This window comes from Cebidichthys violaceus, unplaced genomic scaffold (genome assembly GCF_023349555.1).
Source record: "Cebidichthys violaceus isolate CVI_PGR_0920_01 unplaced genomic scaffold, fCebVio1.0.p SCAF_17, whole genome shotgun sequence".
Lineage (NCBI taxonomy): Eukaryota > Metazoa > Chordata > Actinopteri > Perciformes > Stichaeidae > Cebidichthys > Cebidichthys violaceus.
Window position 1 is genome coordinate 9,538,657 of NW_027176340.1, and position 19,290 is coordinate 9,557,946.

The 19,290-nt window shown below is 38.1% G+C and overlaps 1 protein-coding gene across 2 annotated transcripts; it reads right to left on the reverse strand.

The window, feature by feature from the left end:
- Positions 1-206: 206 nt before the first annotated feature.
- On the reverse strand, positions 207-15,740 carry igfn1.1 (immunoglobulin like and fibronectin type III domain containing 1, tandem duplicate 1). Of its 2 annotated transcripts, XM_068712533.1 has the most exons (24): positions 15,679-15,740; positions 13,766-13,885; positions 13,209-13,351; positions 12,716-12,815; positions 12,523-12,567; positions 11,410-11,443; positions 11,063-11,246; positions 10,782-10,895; positions 10,534-10,702; positions 10,028-10,300; positions 8,911-9,930; positions 8,339-8,443; positions 5,624-5,748; positions 5,350-5,491; positions 4,864-5,157; positions 4,415-4,711; positions 3,546-3,725; positions 3,291-3,419; positions 2,885-3,193; positions 2,218-2,303; positions 1,924-2,116; positions 1,529-1,825; positions 890-1,216; positions 207-763 (listed from the first exon to the last, which is right to left on the reverse strand). In XM_068712533.1, the coding sequence occupies exons 1-24, from the start codon at positions 15,680-15,682 to the stop codon at positions 759-761; spliced, it is 4,695 nt and encodes a 1,564-aa protein (XP_068568634.1). In that variant the 5' UTR covers positions 15,683-15,740; the 3' UTR covers positions 207-758. The 2 variants fall into 2 exon arrangements, with proteins under 2 accessions (XP_068568634.1, XP_068568635.1); XM_068712534.1 differs by lacking the exon at positions 8,339-8,443.
- Between the last annotated feature and the right edge of the window lie 3,550 nt (positions 15,741-19,290).

Sequence of the window (19,290 nt, forward strand, 5' to 3'; positions counted from 1 at the left end):
ATCATATATGGATATATGCATTTTGGGGGGTTTTTAGTAAAAAAAAAAAAAAAAAAAAAAAAAGTTTCTTAGGAGTTAACTGTTTTCCAAATTGACATGTAGGCCAGATTAAAAATCCCACCTCACAATAGCAGTATGAAATATTTATTTACACTAAACCCACAGATTTGTTTTACATGCATAACAGACAATCAGTCATTATCATATACATTTGTTAAATCAGTAATTTATTGTCATTTCAGTTTAGAGGAAAATTGTAAATCCACAATGACGGAAAGGTAATTGCAAACAACCAATCTCTACATTTAAAAATAATTGAAAGACACAAGCAGATAGTTCCATTAGGGTTAGACAAACATCTTAAAATAGAACTATTAAATTCAATAAAACACATGTGTCCTGTATTTTCAGTACAGGACACTGTTTTTGGTATTTAACATGCACACTACCTGCGTTAAAATATGTTGCATTGCACACTAGTATTTAAAGCTTCCATTTTATTGAGATCGCCCAAAACAAACCAACCAAGTTTGTGGCTTTTATTTCAGCAAAATTTGCATCTCTAAGACTTTATTGTGAGTTTAACTTTGAATAAATGCCGGCCTGTATGGGGATTAGTCAAGTAGTTAGCAACCTAAAACGAAAATATCACGGCAAAATAAATAATCATTCATTCTACATTTGACAATATGTGAATGACCAACAAATTAGTTTCTGTAAGCATTTTAGAGCAATTCTTCCATCTTCAGTGTGTTCATTTATTCTGTAAAAAAAGACAAAGGCAGCTATTAGTTTTAGATTTCAAAGAGCATCACTGTATAACATGCCAACCCATGCAGACATGGTGAAAGCATCTTAAAAATACAGTTCCACTCTGGTAAAGATTTACCTCTGACTGTCAGTTTAGTGGAGCATTCTGCCCTCCCCAATGAGTTTTCTGCAACAATCTTGTAATCCCCGGTGTCTTTGGATCCAACCGTCAATATGAGCAGTGAGCAGACTCCACAGGTGTTGGATATGAAGTAGTTAGTGTTGGTATTCAGACTGACATTGTTGCGGAGCCAAGTCACATGAGGTGTTGGATCCCCTTTTATAGCACAGCTCATGTAGCATTCATACCCTTGAGGAGCAGTGTGCATTTTCAGTGGGACAAGGAACTTGGGAGGACACTGTAGATTACATGGCTTTGTTTTTGGCACGTTCACAGTGAACTTTTCTGGAAAAGAGAACATTTGTATCGCATTAAATTAGAACTGTAATCGTCAAACAGAAGAACATTGACCTATACTGTGTGTGTGTGTGTGTATATATATATATATATATATATATATATATATATATACTGGAGTTCGTCATGTTATTACAGCAAAACACTCTCACTGTCTGTTTCTGTTTCTGTGTCTGTGCTAATAGAGTATGTGATGACAATGGTAAATTTGCTTGATTCTGTGTCTTGGTGATACATGTTTCTTCAAATACAGATATTTGTCTATTTCTTGACAAACTGGGTAATCCAGCATTTACATACCTTTTTTGGTAGAAATCAGCCACTTCGGTGATTCAGAGTATTTGGAGCAGCCCATGTCATTCTTTGCAAAGACTCTGAACTGGTATTCTCTGCCCGGCATTATGTTGCTGACTGTCAATCTATTGTTGAAGATGTGATCTGCAATGGTTTGCCAAATGCCTTTACTTGAATCACGCTTGGTCACCATGTAGTGCAGCCTGTCGTCACGTTTCTCATCTGGTGACGGGGTCCATGAAATGGTCACTGTCCCAGGCACGTTTTCGTCAGCCTCTACAGGACCCGGTGGCTTCGGCTCATCTGCAGTTCAGATACAAACATTTATATTTGTATCTACAGTATATAGAATAGGAGGATTATTTAGACAGCAAGAAGGTAGAGTATTTTGCCAAACTCACCTGTGACTCTTATTTCAATGCTAAATGATTCTTGGGCGATAATATTCTTGACAATGATGGTATAGATTCCAGTATCTGAGCGCTCAGCAGAAGGAATCAGCAGCTGGGATGTTTCCTCTGCATTGCTAATGGTCACCTTTTTAGGCAGTAGTGATCCATCTTTCAGCCAGATGACCTCAGGCCAAGGAGATGCCTACAAAGAATATGGAAATATGAATTTGTCAGAAGACGAAATTAGATCCCTATATATTCATTGTCATGGATATATGTTGTCTAAAGTTCTTCCAAAATTACCTCAAAGTTAATGGTGAATCGTGCAGAATTCCCTGCTCTCACCACCATGAAACTCTTGATTTTGGCATCTGAGAATCGTGGTCTCACTGGGTGAACAGCAGGATAAAAGTTGGTCATTTATTGTCATTGTTTTAGCTGTTTACAATGGCTTTTTAAGGATAATGTGCAAATCAGAAAACTCTAATTGTTTGTTATAGTATGTGCAGTAGATCTACTGCTACAATCATTTGTGTTATCAATTTGACAAGGATTGGGATTTGTACTGATCCAAACCCCCACCACCATAATCCAACCAAATTGACACAAACCAATTTGTAGATTAAAGTCAACATAAAACCCAGTGCATCATTGTATTTATCTTAATTGTTCAAACCAGGCATTAATGATCCTGATCAAGTTAACTGTTAGTTGGTTTGTAGAGTATCTATTAATGTATTTAGGTTAACTTAGGTCTGGATTTTCACAATAAACTTTGCTTTTATTTGAGCTCCCCACATCTACATAGTTGATTTAGATCAGTTTAAAAAATCGGATTATTTTCATCAGTAAATTAAACTTACTGGTTGTACAACTACTGGTTCTTTAACTATGAAGTGGTTTCCCTGTAATCACAATATTTATATTATATTACAGTTTGACAGAAGTAACTCTGAAGTGATTTTCTTACCTGGAGGGGGCGTAGCGAGGATGTAATTATCCAGTTCCTGTGACTCTCCCTCTCCTCCATCATTAGTAGCTATGGCTCTCACCCAGTACATGCCCATTGACTTCAAGCCTTTCACTGTATAGGAAGTCATGGTTGTTGCGTTTAAATTGCAGCGTTCCCATTCTGTGCTCTCTGCAGGCCTGATCTCCACAAAATATCCCTTGGCTTCATCCTCAACCCCCTCAATGTCCTTGGGTTCGGTCCAAGACAGGGACAGGGTTGTGTAGGTGGAATCTGTCACTTTGAAGTCTATGACTTTACCAGGAGGCTCTGTAACACATGAATCACATTCAGGGCTGCAATTCGTAGGCTATATGAAGTGTTGATGAAATAATGACTGTGATAACAGTTCTAAATGTCCACCTACTTTTAGGATCTCTGGCAAACACAAACTCAGATGGTGCACTGAATTCACCCGCTCCAGAGTTGTTGATTGCTGACACTCGGAATTCGTACGCCACGCCCTCGGCCACATCTTTAACTCCAAATCCCTTACCTGTATAGGAAAAACACACACATGCAATATAGGAATCGCAGCAATAAGACGTTCACTTTTGTGTTGAAACAGAATGTCAAAACATGATCATGATCAACCAGAAATAATGTATGCATAATCATTAACCTTTGATCATGTCATCAGGTGGATTGACTAAGCTCCACATGTTGCTGCCCTTCTTGCGTTTCTCAAGGTTGTATCCCAGAATGTTGGTTCCTCCAGTGTCGGATGGAGGAGACCAAGAGAGGGTGATGCAGGTCCTGAAGGCAGTTACAACCTTTGGTGCTGATGGAGGTCCAGGGTATGCTGTACACAAAAGATTAGGATCTGATATAATTTCTTAGTCAAAAAGAGTATCATTGGTTAGGCAAGACCCAGTCACACCTGAAAGTGGCCGAGTGAAATTCAGGGTGATTTCATAAATTGGGGGATGGTAGTGGCTTGATGATGGAGGGTCTACTCACCAGACTAGTTGGTGAACTATTGTTGCTGGTGAGATAACAGCTATCATGCTAGGAAGCAGTGAACGTGCTAGTGCTATATGCAGTCACAAAAGCCCTCTGAGTTTCTTTCTATTTCATCTGTATTGCGGCGTTTTATCCCCTAGGATTTTGTTCTCAGGATAATACAATGTTTTAGTTAATTAACAATCATTGAAGCGTTGCTAATAGGACAATACATTTACATAGTTAAATAGATGTATATATGCACAGCATCAACCACTAACCCATAACTGTCTGAAAAGCATGCCTCTTTTGAGGAGCAGTGTGTACTCTAAACTGAATGATGCAAAACAACTAAAAAGCTACAATAGCTTCCTCCATTTTGGATTATCAGACTCTCTTCAAACATCAACACCATCAAGTTGATCTGCTATTAGTCAACTATGCAAATGTGTTGGTTCACCAAAGTTGAATTATATTTAAGAGATTTGCAGCGGAAAGTGAATCTGCCAATTTTTTGCATTGCAACTTCAGACATTGTTTTGAGTTTACCTTTTGTTCCGGCCTGAATGTCTTCTGTTTCCATCAGCTCACTGGTGCCCATTTCAGTCTCCACTCTGATGCGATAGCAGTACCTCCTGCCGTGGTCTACATCAGTGTCCTTGTATTTGGACTCTGCACCAATTGGCCCCACTTTCTTCCAGGTGTTGCGGCCAACTTGTTGACGCTCAAGGATGTAGTTGCCTATCTTGCAGCCACCGCTGTCTTTTGGGGGCCTCCACTTGAAATCAATTGCAGAGGAGGAGGCTTCCACGATCTCCAGAGGTCCCATTGGAGGAGTGGGTTTATCTGCCAGAAAAAAAAGTAGCATATAGAATATTAATCTGTGCTGAACATGTTACCTAAAGTGTAACAAAAAAATTCAGTAAGGCAGGTATTTTGTCGGCCACTTACTCTATAGGTGCATACAAAATACTGTTAAATAATGTTTGTATACATACCCAGTACAATAAGCTGGCTGAAGGCCTCAACAGTGCCAAACTCATTTTTGATTTTGATCTTGACTTCACCACTGTCCTTGCGCTGAAGCTTGGTTAGAAGCAGACGGCTGGAGCCCTCCGAGTGATCTAACTTGATAGTTGCTTCCTCCGAAAGCTCTTCACCCTCAAGGTACCACTGAATTTTTATAGGTTCCCGTCCAATGTAAGGTAGTTTGAAGGTAGCTTTGTGTCCTTTTTTCACTGTTACAGGTTTTTTAAATGCTTCCAGGTCTTTAGCAGAAAATCTGGGTGGATCTACAAAGATTGGTAAAACAATAAAGAGAGACCTTTTAAAAAAGTCTCATGCTTTCTAGTTATGTACTTAAGATCAACTTCAAAGCAATCTGCTGTACAAATCTATTTTCATCACAACCTGTGTGTGCTCTCTAATGAGTGATGCAACCTCTTTATGCAAATAAGTAATTTCTGTAAGGAAATGATTCCTACCTTCAACAACAATCATGGACTCTGTCTTCCGTCCATCTGCTTCAAATTTATATTTTCCAGCGAATTCCTCTGTGACTTTGTGAATTTTGAGCCTGTGGAAAGTTCCGTCCTTTGAAATGGTTATACCCTCAGATGATTTGATCTAGAACAAAACAAACACATTTCTGTAACATCAAATATGAATCAAGTCTCATTTGAAGCTCTCACATATATGAATAGATGACAATCCTATGTTACTGCAAAAACATCCAAGCCATTTAGACCCTGGGCTTACCTCTTCTCCATCTTTGTACCAGAGTCCCTCACAGTCCTCTCTGCTCACTTTACACTCCAGCTCTGCTGCTTCTCCAACAATGGCATTGCAGTTAGAAAGCCCAGCATGAAAGTGAACTCCTGGATCTGAGGATTCATCAACCACTAAGTTATCGAATGCACACGGCCAACAGCTCACATCTGAATACAAGTTGTGTAGTTGTTTAAAGTTTTTGTAATGCATCCATGTATGGATGTTTACACACTTACCTCACAGTCATCAAACTTTTTTTTTACATTTTTTAAATCATGTATTTAAAATACATGATAAAATGCAGACATGTCAGAAAATATCACACTTAAACAGACTATATCATCCATGTTTGTAATAGATGTAAGAGAAGCATATTTGGTATTTATTTGAAACTTGATGAAGATGTCTTCTTCTTGATTGTCTTGTTTGGGATTGGCCTTTCTTCAACTTGAAACAGTTTGCAGAGTTGAAGCTTATAAGAATGTCATCAGCGAGGCTCTCATTTGCCTCTGTTCATTTACTTACAGTTAAAAGAAACACACGCCCTTAAAATAGAAAAAGAATCCCACTCAAGTCTAACATTTCCTTGGTCAGTTGAAGAAATGAGCATTTTTCTCTTGGTTGATCTGAATTCAGTCTTCATTGTGCAGAAGTGGGTTTTATCACATTGTCATCCTCCAAAGTCGGCTTGCTTCGTCTTCCATCATCAAGTTGTGTAAGAGTTGTGTTTACGTACAAGCGTTGCAGTTTTTGCATCAAGAACAGAATCAGTTCTGCTTTTGCTCATGTAAATAATTCACCTCAATGCACCGACTCATCCTGAATTACCATTTCAAAAGGCAAGCAAGATTGTTAACACAGAGCACAGTAGCAGTTAAACATTACACACACACATACATACTCACAGACTGCAAAACAATACATAAGAGACGGAGGTGGACGTATAAATATCGCCCGCTGATATCCAACCTGTAAGTCACAGAAATAAAATTATATAACCAATGCTATAGTCTACAAAACATAAGACGTAAGTATGTTTTGATTCATTGCACTGTTATATGGTGTGCTATTGACAGATCCAATAGTGCATCAAATTTTCTTAAAGCACTCTCAAGGTCAAATCCACTCTTGCTGATCATTCTAAAAGGCCATTTAACCCTTTAGAGATCACATGTAGCATTCTGCTCAGTGGCCACACATGTTGAGTGTTAAGCCTCAAACTTCTGAAAAAGTCATCTGCTCATAAAAATGACTTTATTCAGTGATAGTGCTTCCCATGCAGCAGTTAATGCAGCGCCAGTAATCTTACCACTAACTGTCTCCACGATCAATGGGCCTTGCCATGCAGGGCCTGAACGCTTGCCAGCTGCTGCTGGCTCACCGCCGTCTGCACCCTCACCATTTTCAGCAGATTCATCACAGCCTGCTGCTGGCCCGGTGCCATCACCACTGGCACCGCTCGCTTCTCTGTTTTTCGCTTTATTTTCAGTTTCAGGGGATATCATCGTAATTACCATCAATCCTATGTTTCTCATATGCTGTTGGATATGCCTTACAAATAACATTAATGAAAACAGTAACAATTTGTTATGTTAACATGGAGCGTGAAAGCAAGATCAGCAGCAACAACAGAACTAACAAACATGAACTTCAATACAGAAAAAGAAGGTGGTGGAAAAGGTGGTATATTGAAGATCGATTCCATAATGTTGTATTTGTAAATTTACTTAATTAACCTAAAGGTCTCTTTGATTGTTTTTCTTTTGTAGTTCAGACTGTAGTCTAGTGACTAAAGTTACTTGTTACATGTAGACATGGTATCACAAAAGAGTGAGCAATAAAAAAGTGCTGATCATTAATTTTAATTTTGGTAGTATTCAACAACGGTATTGTAAATTGATTGTGTAATAGTTAGTTTCTCAAATATACCAAACCACAAAATCACCTTTTATGATTTCAACTTGAGTACACCTTAAGTTAATTCACCTTTTCCATATCCCCCCTTTAACATAACAAACTTGAATTAAACAAGGTATTTATAACAACAATAAGACCAACATCTCAACAAACATGTACACGCAAAACACAAATATAGACCATCTATATTAATTTGAGAATAGAATTGGATGGAAGATGAAGCAGAATATAGCATAGCATATAGATGGTATGCTACTGTCTGTTTCTCAGAAGAGGCATGAAAACAAACAAACATAAAGATATAATTATGTTTTATTAATCAAAGTTGTCAAACGTGTTGATTAATAAATAATTGCAAAATGTAGCCGTTAGTTAATAATAAATAGTTAAATCCCCAGGTTTTCAAATGATTTTAATTGAAAACCACGTGAGCAATTAAGTTTCCTGGGACGGATGAAAACTACATTGTACTGTAGTTTTTACAACTGAAATGATTTTCAAGAATTAGTAAACGTAACTCTGAACCCTATGCTAAATAAGTAAAATATAAAATAAGGTAAATTCCGTCACTGAGGCTGAACAAAATCTTTCTAAACTATCTTTTCAGATTCACTCGGCCACATGGAGCTTTTTCGCTACGATCTGCGAAGCGGAGCAGCACAGAGCTTTGTTGTGTCAGCGTGCATCAAAGTTTTCTGCATTTGTGATGTCAAAGTCATTTTCATTCCCAAATGACTTTAATAGTCAGTAACTTGTCTACAACATGCAGCCTTTGACATCTCTTACCAACAACAGCTTCTTCAACCTCCACATTTTTCTTTTTGAGACGTTTTCCTTTTTTCCCAGATTTTTCACCTGGTTGATTTGTGGTTCCCTCATCGTTATTATCTCCTATTGGTGATAATAATTACCAACTTTATTCAGAATGTCAAGCATCTAAATATAATAATATACTATCAATGATAAACTAATGATGACTTGACTCTCACTAAAAATAAATGTGATATACATACTGACATTCATTCTGCATGATCTGAGCTAAATCTTTATCAGTTTTTCTTTTGAAAATGTTTCAAAGTTTTCTATAACAGTATTGTTGATTAAATATATATATATATTTGTAAAGATATTAATTCAAGATCAATGCACAAATAGACTTTAATGAATCTGAAAGTTAATGGAAAAGACAAACAACAGTAACAAATAAACATCAAGAGAATTGTAAAATGTAGATAAGAGAAATAAAGAGGAGACTAATATCAATACATAAAAACATCATTAACAAGAATAAAGGACACATTTTGGAAGCAATTGTTTGTCATTAAGTCTATCAACATAAATTACAATATAGTTCTTACCTATCACTGTATCTGGAACAAGTGGACCTTCTCTTGCACGTTTCTTGCGTTTCCCTCCTTTTCCACCTCCTTCTCCTCCTTTTCCCTCTCCATCTCCCGCTCCTTTTCCATCTCCCGCTCCTTTTCCATCTCCTGCTCCTTTTCTATTTCCCACTCCTTCTCCGCCTCCCTCTCCCTCAATTTCTCCATCAGAATCTTCAAATGAATCGTATTCTTCTTCTCCTTCAAAGTCTCCTCCCGAACCTTCACCACCTCCAGCTCCACCTCCAGCTCCACCTTTAGCTCCACCTCCAGTTCCACCTCCAGCTCCACCTTTAGCTCCACCTCCAGCTCCAGCTCCACCTCCAGCTCCACCTTTAGCTCCAGCTGCAATTCCATCTTTGCCTCCACCACCGGCACCACCATCTGCACCTTTGCCACCATCAGTTCCATTAGCCCCTGCCCCCCCTGCAGCACCACCAGCACCTCCAGCTCCCCCAGCACCTCCAGCACCCCCAGCACCTCCAGCTCCCCCAGCACCTCCAGCACTTCCAGCACCACCAGCACCTCCAGCACCACCAGCACCTCCAGCACCACCAGCAACTCCAGCACCACCAGCACCTACTCCTTTGCCACCATCAGACCCAGCACCACCAGCTCCGCCAGTACCTCCGCTACCATCAGTGGCACCAGCTTTTTTCTTCTTGGCAGCTGCATCCTTGCTGGCAGCTGCATCCTTGCTGGCCGCTTCCTTCTTTGCCGCAGCCTTAGCTGCAGCTGCAGCCTTAGCTGCAGCTAAAGCTGCAGCTTTTTCTTCTGCCGCTGCCTTTTTAGCTGCTTCAGCCTCCACTTTGGTAGCTGCTTCTGCCGCTTCTCGCTCTGCTTGAGCCTTCTTGGCAATTTCCATTTTCTCTTCCATTTCTTTCTGATATTTTTCCTGCTGTTCCTTAGCTATTTTCATCAGATCTTCATCATTACCGCCTCCAGCCACTGTAGTTTTGCGAGTTGCCTTCTTGCCCTTGTTGGCAGGATCCTTGTCGGCTATAAAAGATAATATTTAACAAATATTTGGTGTCTGGGAAAAGTATTTTCAAGGTATTCCTTGTATGCATGCAACTGGAATTTGTAATTTTCCCACCTTCAACTACAAGCCAGGCATTGCAGGATTTGATTCCTGCCACAGCAGCATAGATGCCGGCGTCCAGAGGCATACAGTCCCGCACAATCAACTTGTGTATGAGCTTATCTTCAGATACAGTGATTTCATGTTTCTCGCTATTTGTCAGCGGAGCAGTTTTGCCCAACCATTTGAGCTCATTCAAAGGTGCAGTCAGGACACATTGAAAGAGGGCGTCCTCTCGTTCAGCTGCTTTAACTTCTTGTATTTTGACAGCAAAGTCAACTTCAGGCACTTTAGGGATACAGAAAGGCACAAAATAGAAAAAAAAGAAGCTTCATCAATCTATCCCATCCATTTCCTAAACAATATGTTCTGTACAGGCTCACTGGTAGCTGGCCTGTCTCACTGTGTGCATTTAGTTACAGTTATTAAAAGCATCTGTGGTCAGCAATAATATATCAGTGATCCTTGGACTGAATTTACTTAAACCCAATGTAATTTGAATTACTTGATTGAAAACATACCTTTAAAATCTGTAGAGAATACATTGATGCCCCCAACATCCACTGAGTAGAGTCCAGCATCCTCTGAACCTAGATTTTTAATTGTGAATACATATTTCTTGCCAACTTGTTTCAAATTATGCTTCATCGCATCACTGTCTTCTATGGTGAATGGAACCATGACGCCATCCTGCAGAATTTATGGACATGTTAACATATTGTTAATCGCAGTGAGGTTCATACTCTGGTTAGTAGTTAACACCCCTCACCTTGTACAGGAAAAGTTTGCTGGTAGGGTCCTTGAGGTCCATGTCCAACTCAATTGTTGCACAGTTGTTGTCATTGACTTCAATATGTTTCAGTGTACTGATGTGTGTAACAAACTACAGTAGAAAGAAGAAGAAAAGAAACAAACAAAAATGTATTTAATGAGTCTGCTCATACAGTTTAAGATAGACACCAAAAACAAACCAATTCTACTAAACAAGTGAGAGATGATTGGCTGGGCATGCTTTTGATAGAATTACAAGAGAATTAAAAAGATACGTACCGCTGCGATTTCCTCCTCTCTCTCTTTCTTCATTTCAGTGAGTTTCTTCAGCATATGGCGGAAGTCAGTGATACCATACTCCGCACAGATGCGCTCGTAGTCTTTCTTGTCGGCACTAAGGAGAATTTCCCAGACCTTCTCCTCTGGCTCCATCGGCTTCGCCTCACGTGTTCCATCGTCATTACTGTTGAGAGCTATTTCATTAAGCCCTACACACCCACGCGTTTTCATTAAAAATAATAACTCTCACACTGTCATAGAAAAGGAATCACCGGCATCATACAAATACCATAACAGTTAATTTAAGCGACAAACAGATATGTTAACTAGGGTTACATTTTACTCACCGTTTTTTAAGCTTCTTTCTGAAGTCCTTTGTATCTGGTAAACCACAATGAAAAACATCAGTCCATTACTGAATGTATGTCATGATAGTATTCAAAAAGGATTCATTTAACTTCATTATTAGTGTACATATAATAGTTGGATTAAAAGTTTTTCTTATTTTTAAAATAAAACTATTTTTAACTAAAAGAGGTACTGCACACATATAGTTGTTTTTTTTAGCTGTAATCTAAATGATATGACTTTACTTTGATTAAACACATACTTATGTTATTACTGACATTTCTTACCAAATTTATACATATTGGAATTTCATCGGTTAAAAATGGCTCGACACGCCGCCTACTGTTCTAAATCAGGCTTTAACCTCCTAAAGCCAATGCTGAGATAGAGTCGACCATTTGAGACTAATTTACATCATGAAATTTATATTGGAAAAAAAATCCCCTCTAATCAGTGAGCAACTTCTCCCCTTTACACCCCACCTCCCTCCTCGGCCCCTTGCCCAATTTTTTCAGGGCTCACACCTGGGAGTAAAAATGCACTTAAATGGCTAATCGAGAAGAGTCTAATCCTATTTAATATGCACCACATCTACACATTGCATAATGCACAAATACAATTCTACTGTGCAAATTTTTCAGTCAATTTCTTGGAGAATCATTAATGTGTCAAGTATGCAATGGGACAGCACTAATATGACAGATGTTTCATGACAGGAGGATTTTTCCCAATAATTCCAATTAGTGAAAAAATGTCATATTGCAATGAAAATATATGGGCTAGGTTCTAGCACAGATAAATTGAGCTGCTGCATCATTCAGAATATTGATAGCTTAGATAAGAAGCAGCAACCTCTATTCATCTTTGTACTCATTTGGTTGTCCAATTCCCTAAAACAGGATAAATGTGTTTATAATTGCCGTGCTAGTTTGTCACATGTTTGTGTCTGACGAGGGCAAGGGAAATGTATATTAGCATTCTTGTTGTGATGACTTGACCTTACAATGGTTAGCCTTGACATGACCGCCAACAACATTAAACGTCTTGCTAAATAATGTATTTACAAACCTCTTTAGAAATAACTTTAAAATGGCATGTGTTTTAAACCTCACCTTCTCCTTGTTTCTTTTGAAGTTCCTTGGTCTTAGAGAATCCAACTGTAAACAAACAGTAAACTTAATTTCCATTCTGTTTGTCACCGTTCAACACCAATGTGCCAACGTATCAAGAGGTTAATTCAATTATTCAATTTGTTTCTATTGCACTTGATAGATACAGTGATTCAAAGGAAAATAAGGATCTTACCCTGAATAACATTCAGGACAACAGTGCAAACAGCCCTTCCGTGTTCGTTTGTTGCAAAACACTTGTAGGTGTCTGCATCCTCTGGAGCAACCTTCGGAAACTGATGAAATGCAAACACAGAGTTAATGTCATTTTATTATTTTCATTATGTTATTGAGTCTCAAGGCATTGTCACATTACATTACTAGTGCTCCGTCTCATATTCACTTCCATTTAATCCCAAACTACGGACAACTTCAAGCATGTTTCGCTGCAATCTCTCATTTTAGCACTTTGTTTAGTACATTATCAGACAACAAATTGTTGCGTCGCTGTCATACACCGTTTACACGTCTGTGATCGTTGATCAATGTTTATTTTTTGTAATATCACATCCATATTTTTGGGCAGAGTGCGGATACATTTTGTCTATTGGAATCATAATGTGATCGTGCCATTATTGTTTCTTGCAGATTGTCCTCATTTATACCTCACGGCTACATGTAAAGCTTACCTCAATGGTGTGTTCATGAGATGTTTCGTCATACTTTTGCAGACACATGTCGGGGTGAAAATGTATTTCTCCGTTTGCTCTGCCCCATGTTACAGTAGGTGTTGGGGTGCCCACTACTATGGCTTTAAAGATAGCACATTTACCTGGAATGGAATAAAATGAAGATTTACTTATTAGTGACAAATCATTCCCAGTGCCTGTAGGCTTTATAGCGACAACTACAATGACGTGACACCATTTATTTTTTCATTATGTTTAAGTTCAATTTAAAATGTTTAAATTTAAAATATATACTTACAAATACATTCTGTGTTTGAAGATCTAGTCTAAAAGTTATATTTATACTAATGATGGCAACAAATGTCAATGTGGTGTAACCTAAAAAACTCAACCAAATAAGTCAACTTGTTTAAAAAGGGTGAAATCCTCAATAAAACACCCAATCATTTACTCTCCCCTGGTGATCCTAACCAGTGCACAAAAAATGCAAAAGAAAAAGCTATATATTTTTGATTTAAGATGGAATGAGTTCATCGCTCAAATACGTTAAGACTTACCCTCTTGAATAGTCAGAGCAATGGGTTTGCGGGTGAAATCTGGAGTTGTCATTCCCTCTGGAAGTTCCTCCATAAACTGCGTTATCATGACACCAGGCACCTTCGACTTCTTTTTGATGCCTGATCAAATGAAGAAAAAAAATATATTAATAAAACAACCTTAAATGTATAGAGGGATACAAGTTATAAAAGATGCAGTATGTGCAATTTGTCAAAGCATGAGAATGTTAAAATTATTTTACTGTTCTCATTCAGTGAACTTGAATGAGTACAGTATGTTTGAAGAAAAAAAAGATATTTTTAAGAAAGACTTAATAAGACTGTATTCAGATTTTGTTCAAAAGCGGATAACAGATAACAAATTACAACCCAGACAAATACCCAGTTAACACATGTCAGTGTAAGCGTCACACAAAGTCACATTTAAACGTTTGGTATAAAAATACCACGACAAAGCTTCTAAGATTATCTAGCATTTTACGAATAAACTGAGTGACATCTAAATATGTATGACTTAAGCAAATACAAAAGTAGTATAAAATATTTTCGCATAAGTCTCTAAATTTGACCCTGCCAAAAGTTTGTTAGGCTTGTTCACGACATTTGCAATAATCCTACTGCTCTTTTTGGAAGAACAGAATGTAAGTACGGTAATTTGCATCCCAACCTACTCTAACGTCTCCTGTGTGTTGGCTTCGCTCTGACACTATACCCTCAAACTAGAGCGCTTACAAGAAGCAGTGCAAACGACCAACAGTATGGTCAAAAGTCAGAAACCTTTCCAAAATTATTGTGATTGTCTAATTTATGCATCAAGACAATTTCCAACACCACAATTTTTAAGCAACTTTGGAAAAGATGTGTCCAAGTTTTCTGTAATAATGTACTTTAGACTCCCACCTCATGGGCCTCTTGACATTAGTAGTGAGTGTTTAATTTTCATAGAAACATGCACCCCAAAGTGACCTTATTTATGTAAGTAGCAGGCGTAATAAGCTAATATTCAGTGTTGTAGGACTCTTTCCATAAACACGATGTTTGAAACATCGTTGAAAACGTGAGTGGGAACTTTGAGTTAATGTTAATTACAATATGAGACAATTCCTATTTACTTTGAATTAATTTTGGTTGACTTGAAGATAGTTGACACATTTATCTTTTTCTACTAATTCTTATTTCAGTCAAATTACTGGTTCATTTTGTTTGTCCACATTGCATACGTGTAAGTACATTTCTAGAGTTTCATACTTTCTGTGAAAAACATATATGTTGTAAATGGATGAAGTTTAAAAAAGCCTTGTGCTAAATCTTATTTTAAATGTAGGCAGTGCAGTCGTTTGACTTAATAACATAATGATTTTTACTCTTTTTATAAGCCTAAAGAAGCAGTCCATGGCCATGATAGAGATGTGGCATGTGGACATGTCATAAATGTCTTGGTAGTTGACTTTCAGGAGGTTCAATATATAATGACAAAAAGTTAGTCACCTAACGTTTAACATAACATTCACAATATCTAGACATTTTGATTTGTCATTTGAACTATTCATTTATGTCATATATAGAATGTCATTTATACAAGACAATTTGCTATGTAGAGGCATGAAGGTTGACATTTGTAATTAATTAAACCCCCTATGTCCATATTGTAATTACATAATTCATATTATTCTTATTTTCTGCACAGTTCAGTCTAAATTGTGAGCACTCAAAACAGGGGAAGTTGGCCAGAAGTCTTCTGTGTTGGGAAAACATGCTACCCCCTGCAGTCTCTTGAGGTCCGCAGGATACAAAGTATGATTCCAACTTGGTTCACTTTTAAAGCCATTATAAACTCTAGAATTAGGCATCATAGCAGGTTCAAGTGCTTTGCAGAAGTCCCAGAACACCTGAGAGCACCAATATGGACTAACCCATAGAAATCTCGAGGGCGACATCACTGAATGCTGATCACAGAGGTTCAGCTGGTCCGGGGGTCTTTAATTATTTTCTCTTGGCATGAAAGACCTGTAATAGGCAGAATATATACTATAGAATATATAGTTTAAGTATGAAGAAATGAGCAGGGGGACGCAGCATTTTGCAGTCTTAAGCGCAATGGAGGTAAAATGCTTGCGGCAGGGAAAAACAGTACTGTATGTGGCAGAGCGCTAATAACATTACATGAGTTTTGCTGCTGTTAACAAGCTGGACGTTGTGGAATTGTGAAGATGATGACATTAAAAGCAATTTCTTTGCATGGAAATATTGATCAGCCTATTAATAATGAACAGTATTTAAAGCTGTTTGTTTAAGCTGGGCATTGATTTCATGGGTCAGTCAGCAAAAAGTGTTTTTTGCTGTATAATTGGCATACATTTTGAACAGAAAGAATCGTTAGGATACTGTCATTCCTAAGCAGATTTAACATGATTTACGTGCTTGGTAAATGTATGTATGTGAGTCATATTAGATGCAAGTATCGCCAGATTCTTGGTATAGTCAGACTGATGAGCATGCACAAGCTGAGGGTGTTACATTCGGTCCTTGTCTGAAAATCCTGAGGGTGAAAATACCTTAACTGCTCTTTTCATGTTTCTAATACAGAGTTGCACTGGAGGACTCTGTACTTGCTTTACTTTTTTATTAAGTCCTTTTTCAAAATGTGTTGTAGTTGTAGTTTTTTGCTTTTGCATCATGTTTATTGGTCTTCTTTTGTTGTAGCTGGACTTCATGAGGATGAATTATTAACAGGGAAAGCATTCCCTAAAAAGGAACGGTTCTTTGTATGCAGTTTTAACAGTTTTTAATTTATATTTTTACCATATATGTGGACCACAATGCTCCACAGAGCTGGAACAAACTCACGGGAGATATTTCAGTTTCCTAACTCTCTGAATATTAAGAACTTGCACCCTATACCTGAGTGCTGCACTTTCCTCTACTTATTGCTTTGTGCTCTCATCTTCTTTTCTTTGTGCTTCTGGCTCTTTAGATTTTTGTTTTTCTTATTTAATGTCTTCTTTGGCTTTTAAAGCACTTTGAAATGCCTTTGTGAATGAAAGGAGCTTAATAAATACATCTGGCATTGAAATGCCAAATTAAATAAAATAAATGAAGAAATTATAAGCTCTCCAAAACGTTGTTGGTGTTGACTCACCCACATGTTCCCACTGTTGTGTGATGTTGTTTCTATTGACAGTAGTGCCGCTTTAACCATTTCCATTGATGGCTGTTAGGACTTTTTTGACTATTTGAAGCTAGAAAGCATGTACAGTAGATAATGATAGACTCTTTTCATTTGTTTATGTCCCAATGTAATTTAATTCACTATTCTTAATAGCATTAATCAAGGTATTCTTTAGATTTACTTTTATCACCAGTTTTTTGTTTTATAGATGCAAACTAATATTTTCTGATTTATTGTTATTTCTAATTTATTTTAGTCCATGGTCATGTTAACAGAGAAAGACACTTGTGTTACCACAAATTCCTCCAAAGCAGTAGTCAAAGAAATACAAGAAAGCAAAGGATATTGAGAGTTGGGTGAGGCCCAAAGGGCTCCCATAGGTCACAGGTGTCGTTCCAGCTGATTAACTCCAGACCTCAATGTTCTTTGATAACTAGACAGCATATGGTTCTCTTAGATCACCTTTGAACTGCAAGGATCACAGAAATTGCAATTTTCTGTCCGTGACAGTCCTGGTCATCACATTGAAGCCAAGGAGAGCATGAGGGTCAGGCATGAAAAACAGGCTAAAAACCATTAAGTAATACAGAAAGAGTAACTTAAAGGGGTGACTCAGTTTGCCTTGGTGGTGATCGTATGAGAGTACTGCCTCAAACATGTTTTACTTGTCGTCTACTTACGGACACCAAATTCATGCTGTTTGCATCTAAACTTACAAGTTAATTATGTTGAAGCTTGAAGAGTTATGTTATTTTTTTTAAGGGGCTACTGAGGTGGCCAGTCAGTTTAGCTTGACTTTAGGAGAGATCATGCCACTCCTTTGGGGATGTCCCTGTAGAGCAAGTTCACTTTTTGAGACTAAACTGTGCCAACGTACTTTACAGGACTAATCAGCATGTGGGCATACGTTTACAAAGTGGCATTTGTCCTTTAAATTACAAGATGAAGCAGACACATGGAAATCAACCGCAGTGCCCGATAGCAACAGCCTTAGTATTCATATGGAGGTTGATTAAAATGTCACAATGAAATGCATCCATTGTGACACTGAAAGTTGAATCATCCATTTCGGATGACACCTTTCAAGGCGTGATGAAGATCACATCATACATGCAACTCACCCAACGTGGAGTCATGCACTTACAGAAGGTGAGTCGTTTGTGTAATTTGATTTCTTTTTTCGCTCGCATACCTGTGTCGTCTGGTTGAACTCCCTCTGAAGCATCGACTAAACACGCAACGTGACAGCAGGAGAGGGAACAGGACAGGTAAATATTAATCCTGACAAAAGCACCATGGCAGGTTGGAACTTCGACAGGATTATGGACACATAATAAACATAAAACACCACAATATACAGTATCACCCAGGAATGGGAAGCACACACACGGACACAACTTGGGCAGAACAAAATATTCAGAGACACGTCACACAACAATGGTTAGTCATAGACAAAGTATAATACAGTATGTTAGCAATATGTTGTTGCAGCAGCACGCTAATAGTTGTGCTGCGCAACTGCTGATTAGACTTAACTTAAAGCTCGCTCAGGCATTTTCTCGCGGCTCTCACAACACTTCAGGATGATTCCTGCGCAGTGCTTGAGAGAAATAATGTGCAAACACTTTGTGGAAAAGCAACATTTTGGAAATTGATTTAAAAGACGCCTTAACCTTGTCTTCCATTTCTTCATCCCATCTCTTCAGTTGTAGCAGCGACTAGCAACCGTTGCATTGTTGTTGAGATACACTCAGAGTAACCCGTAGTGAAGGTTCTTTGTCTGGCTACTTTTTATCATGAGACTTTTTTCACAGCATACGCTCCAGTGGTTTCCCAGCTTATTTGCATATGATCGTCTTGCGTCTCTGACGCCCTTGTTCATTTAGTTGACAGAGATCTTCATAATCACATCTTTAGGAAAGACACGTTGATAAATTGTATGGCCATGCGCCACATTCAAACTTGTTGCTGCGTGGCTTTTTCACATAAAAAAAAAAGCTTCCTTTGAAAAGTGGCATCTGGCATCTTTCTTTGATGTTGAGTTTTCTTGAAAAAACATGAATCATATTTGGACTGTTCCACTTGACAAAAGAAAAAGCTTTGGTGCTTGTCTTCCCTTTCTCTCAGTTGAAATGGTCTGCCCTCAACATAATACAGCATGTTTCAGATGTCTTGGGTATCCCAAGTCTTCTTAAAAAGGATGCATTTTGTAGACACGGACCGTATGTGAACTTTGACAGGGTGAACTTCCCAAGTTGTTGTTTTTTTCTTGAATGCAATTTCCCTCGAATCTTTATTTTGTGTAAAGATTAGTTGTGTAGGTCAAATGTTTGTCATCCTTCCTCAGATAAGAGGA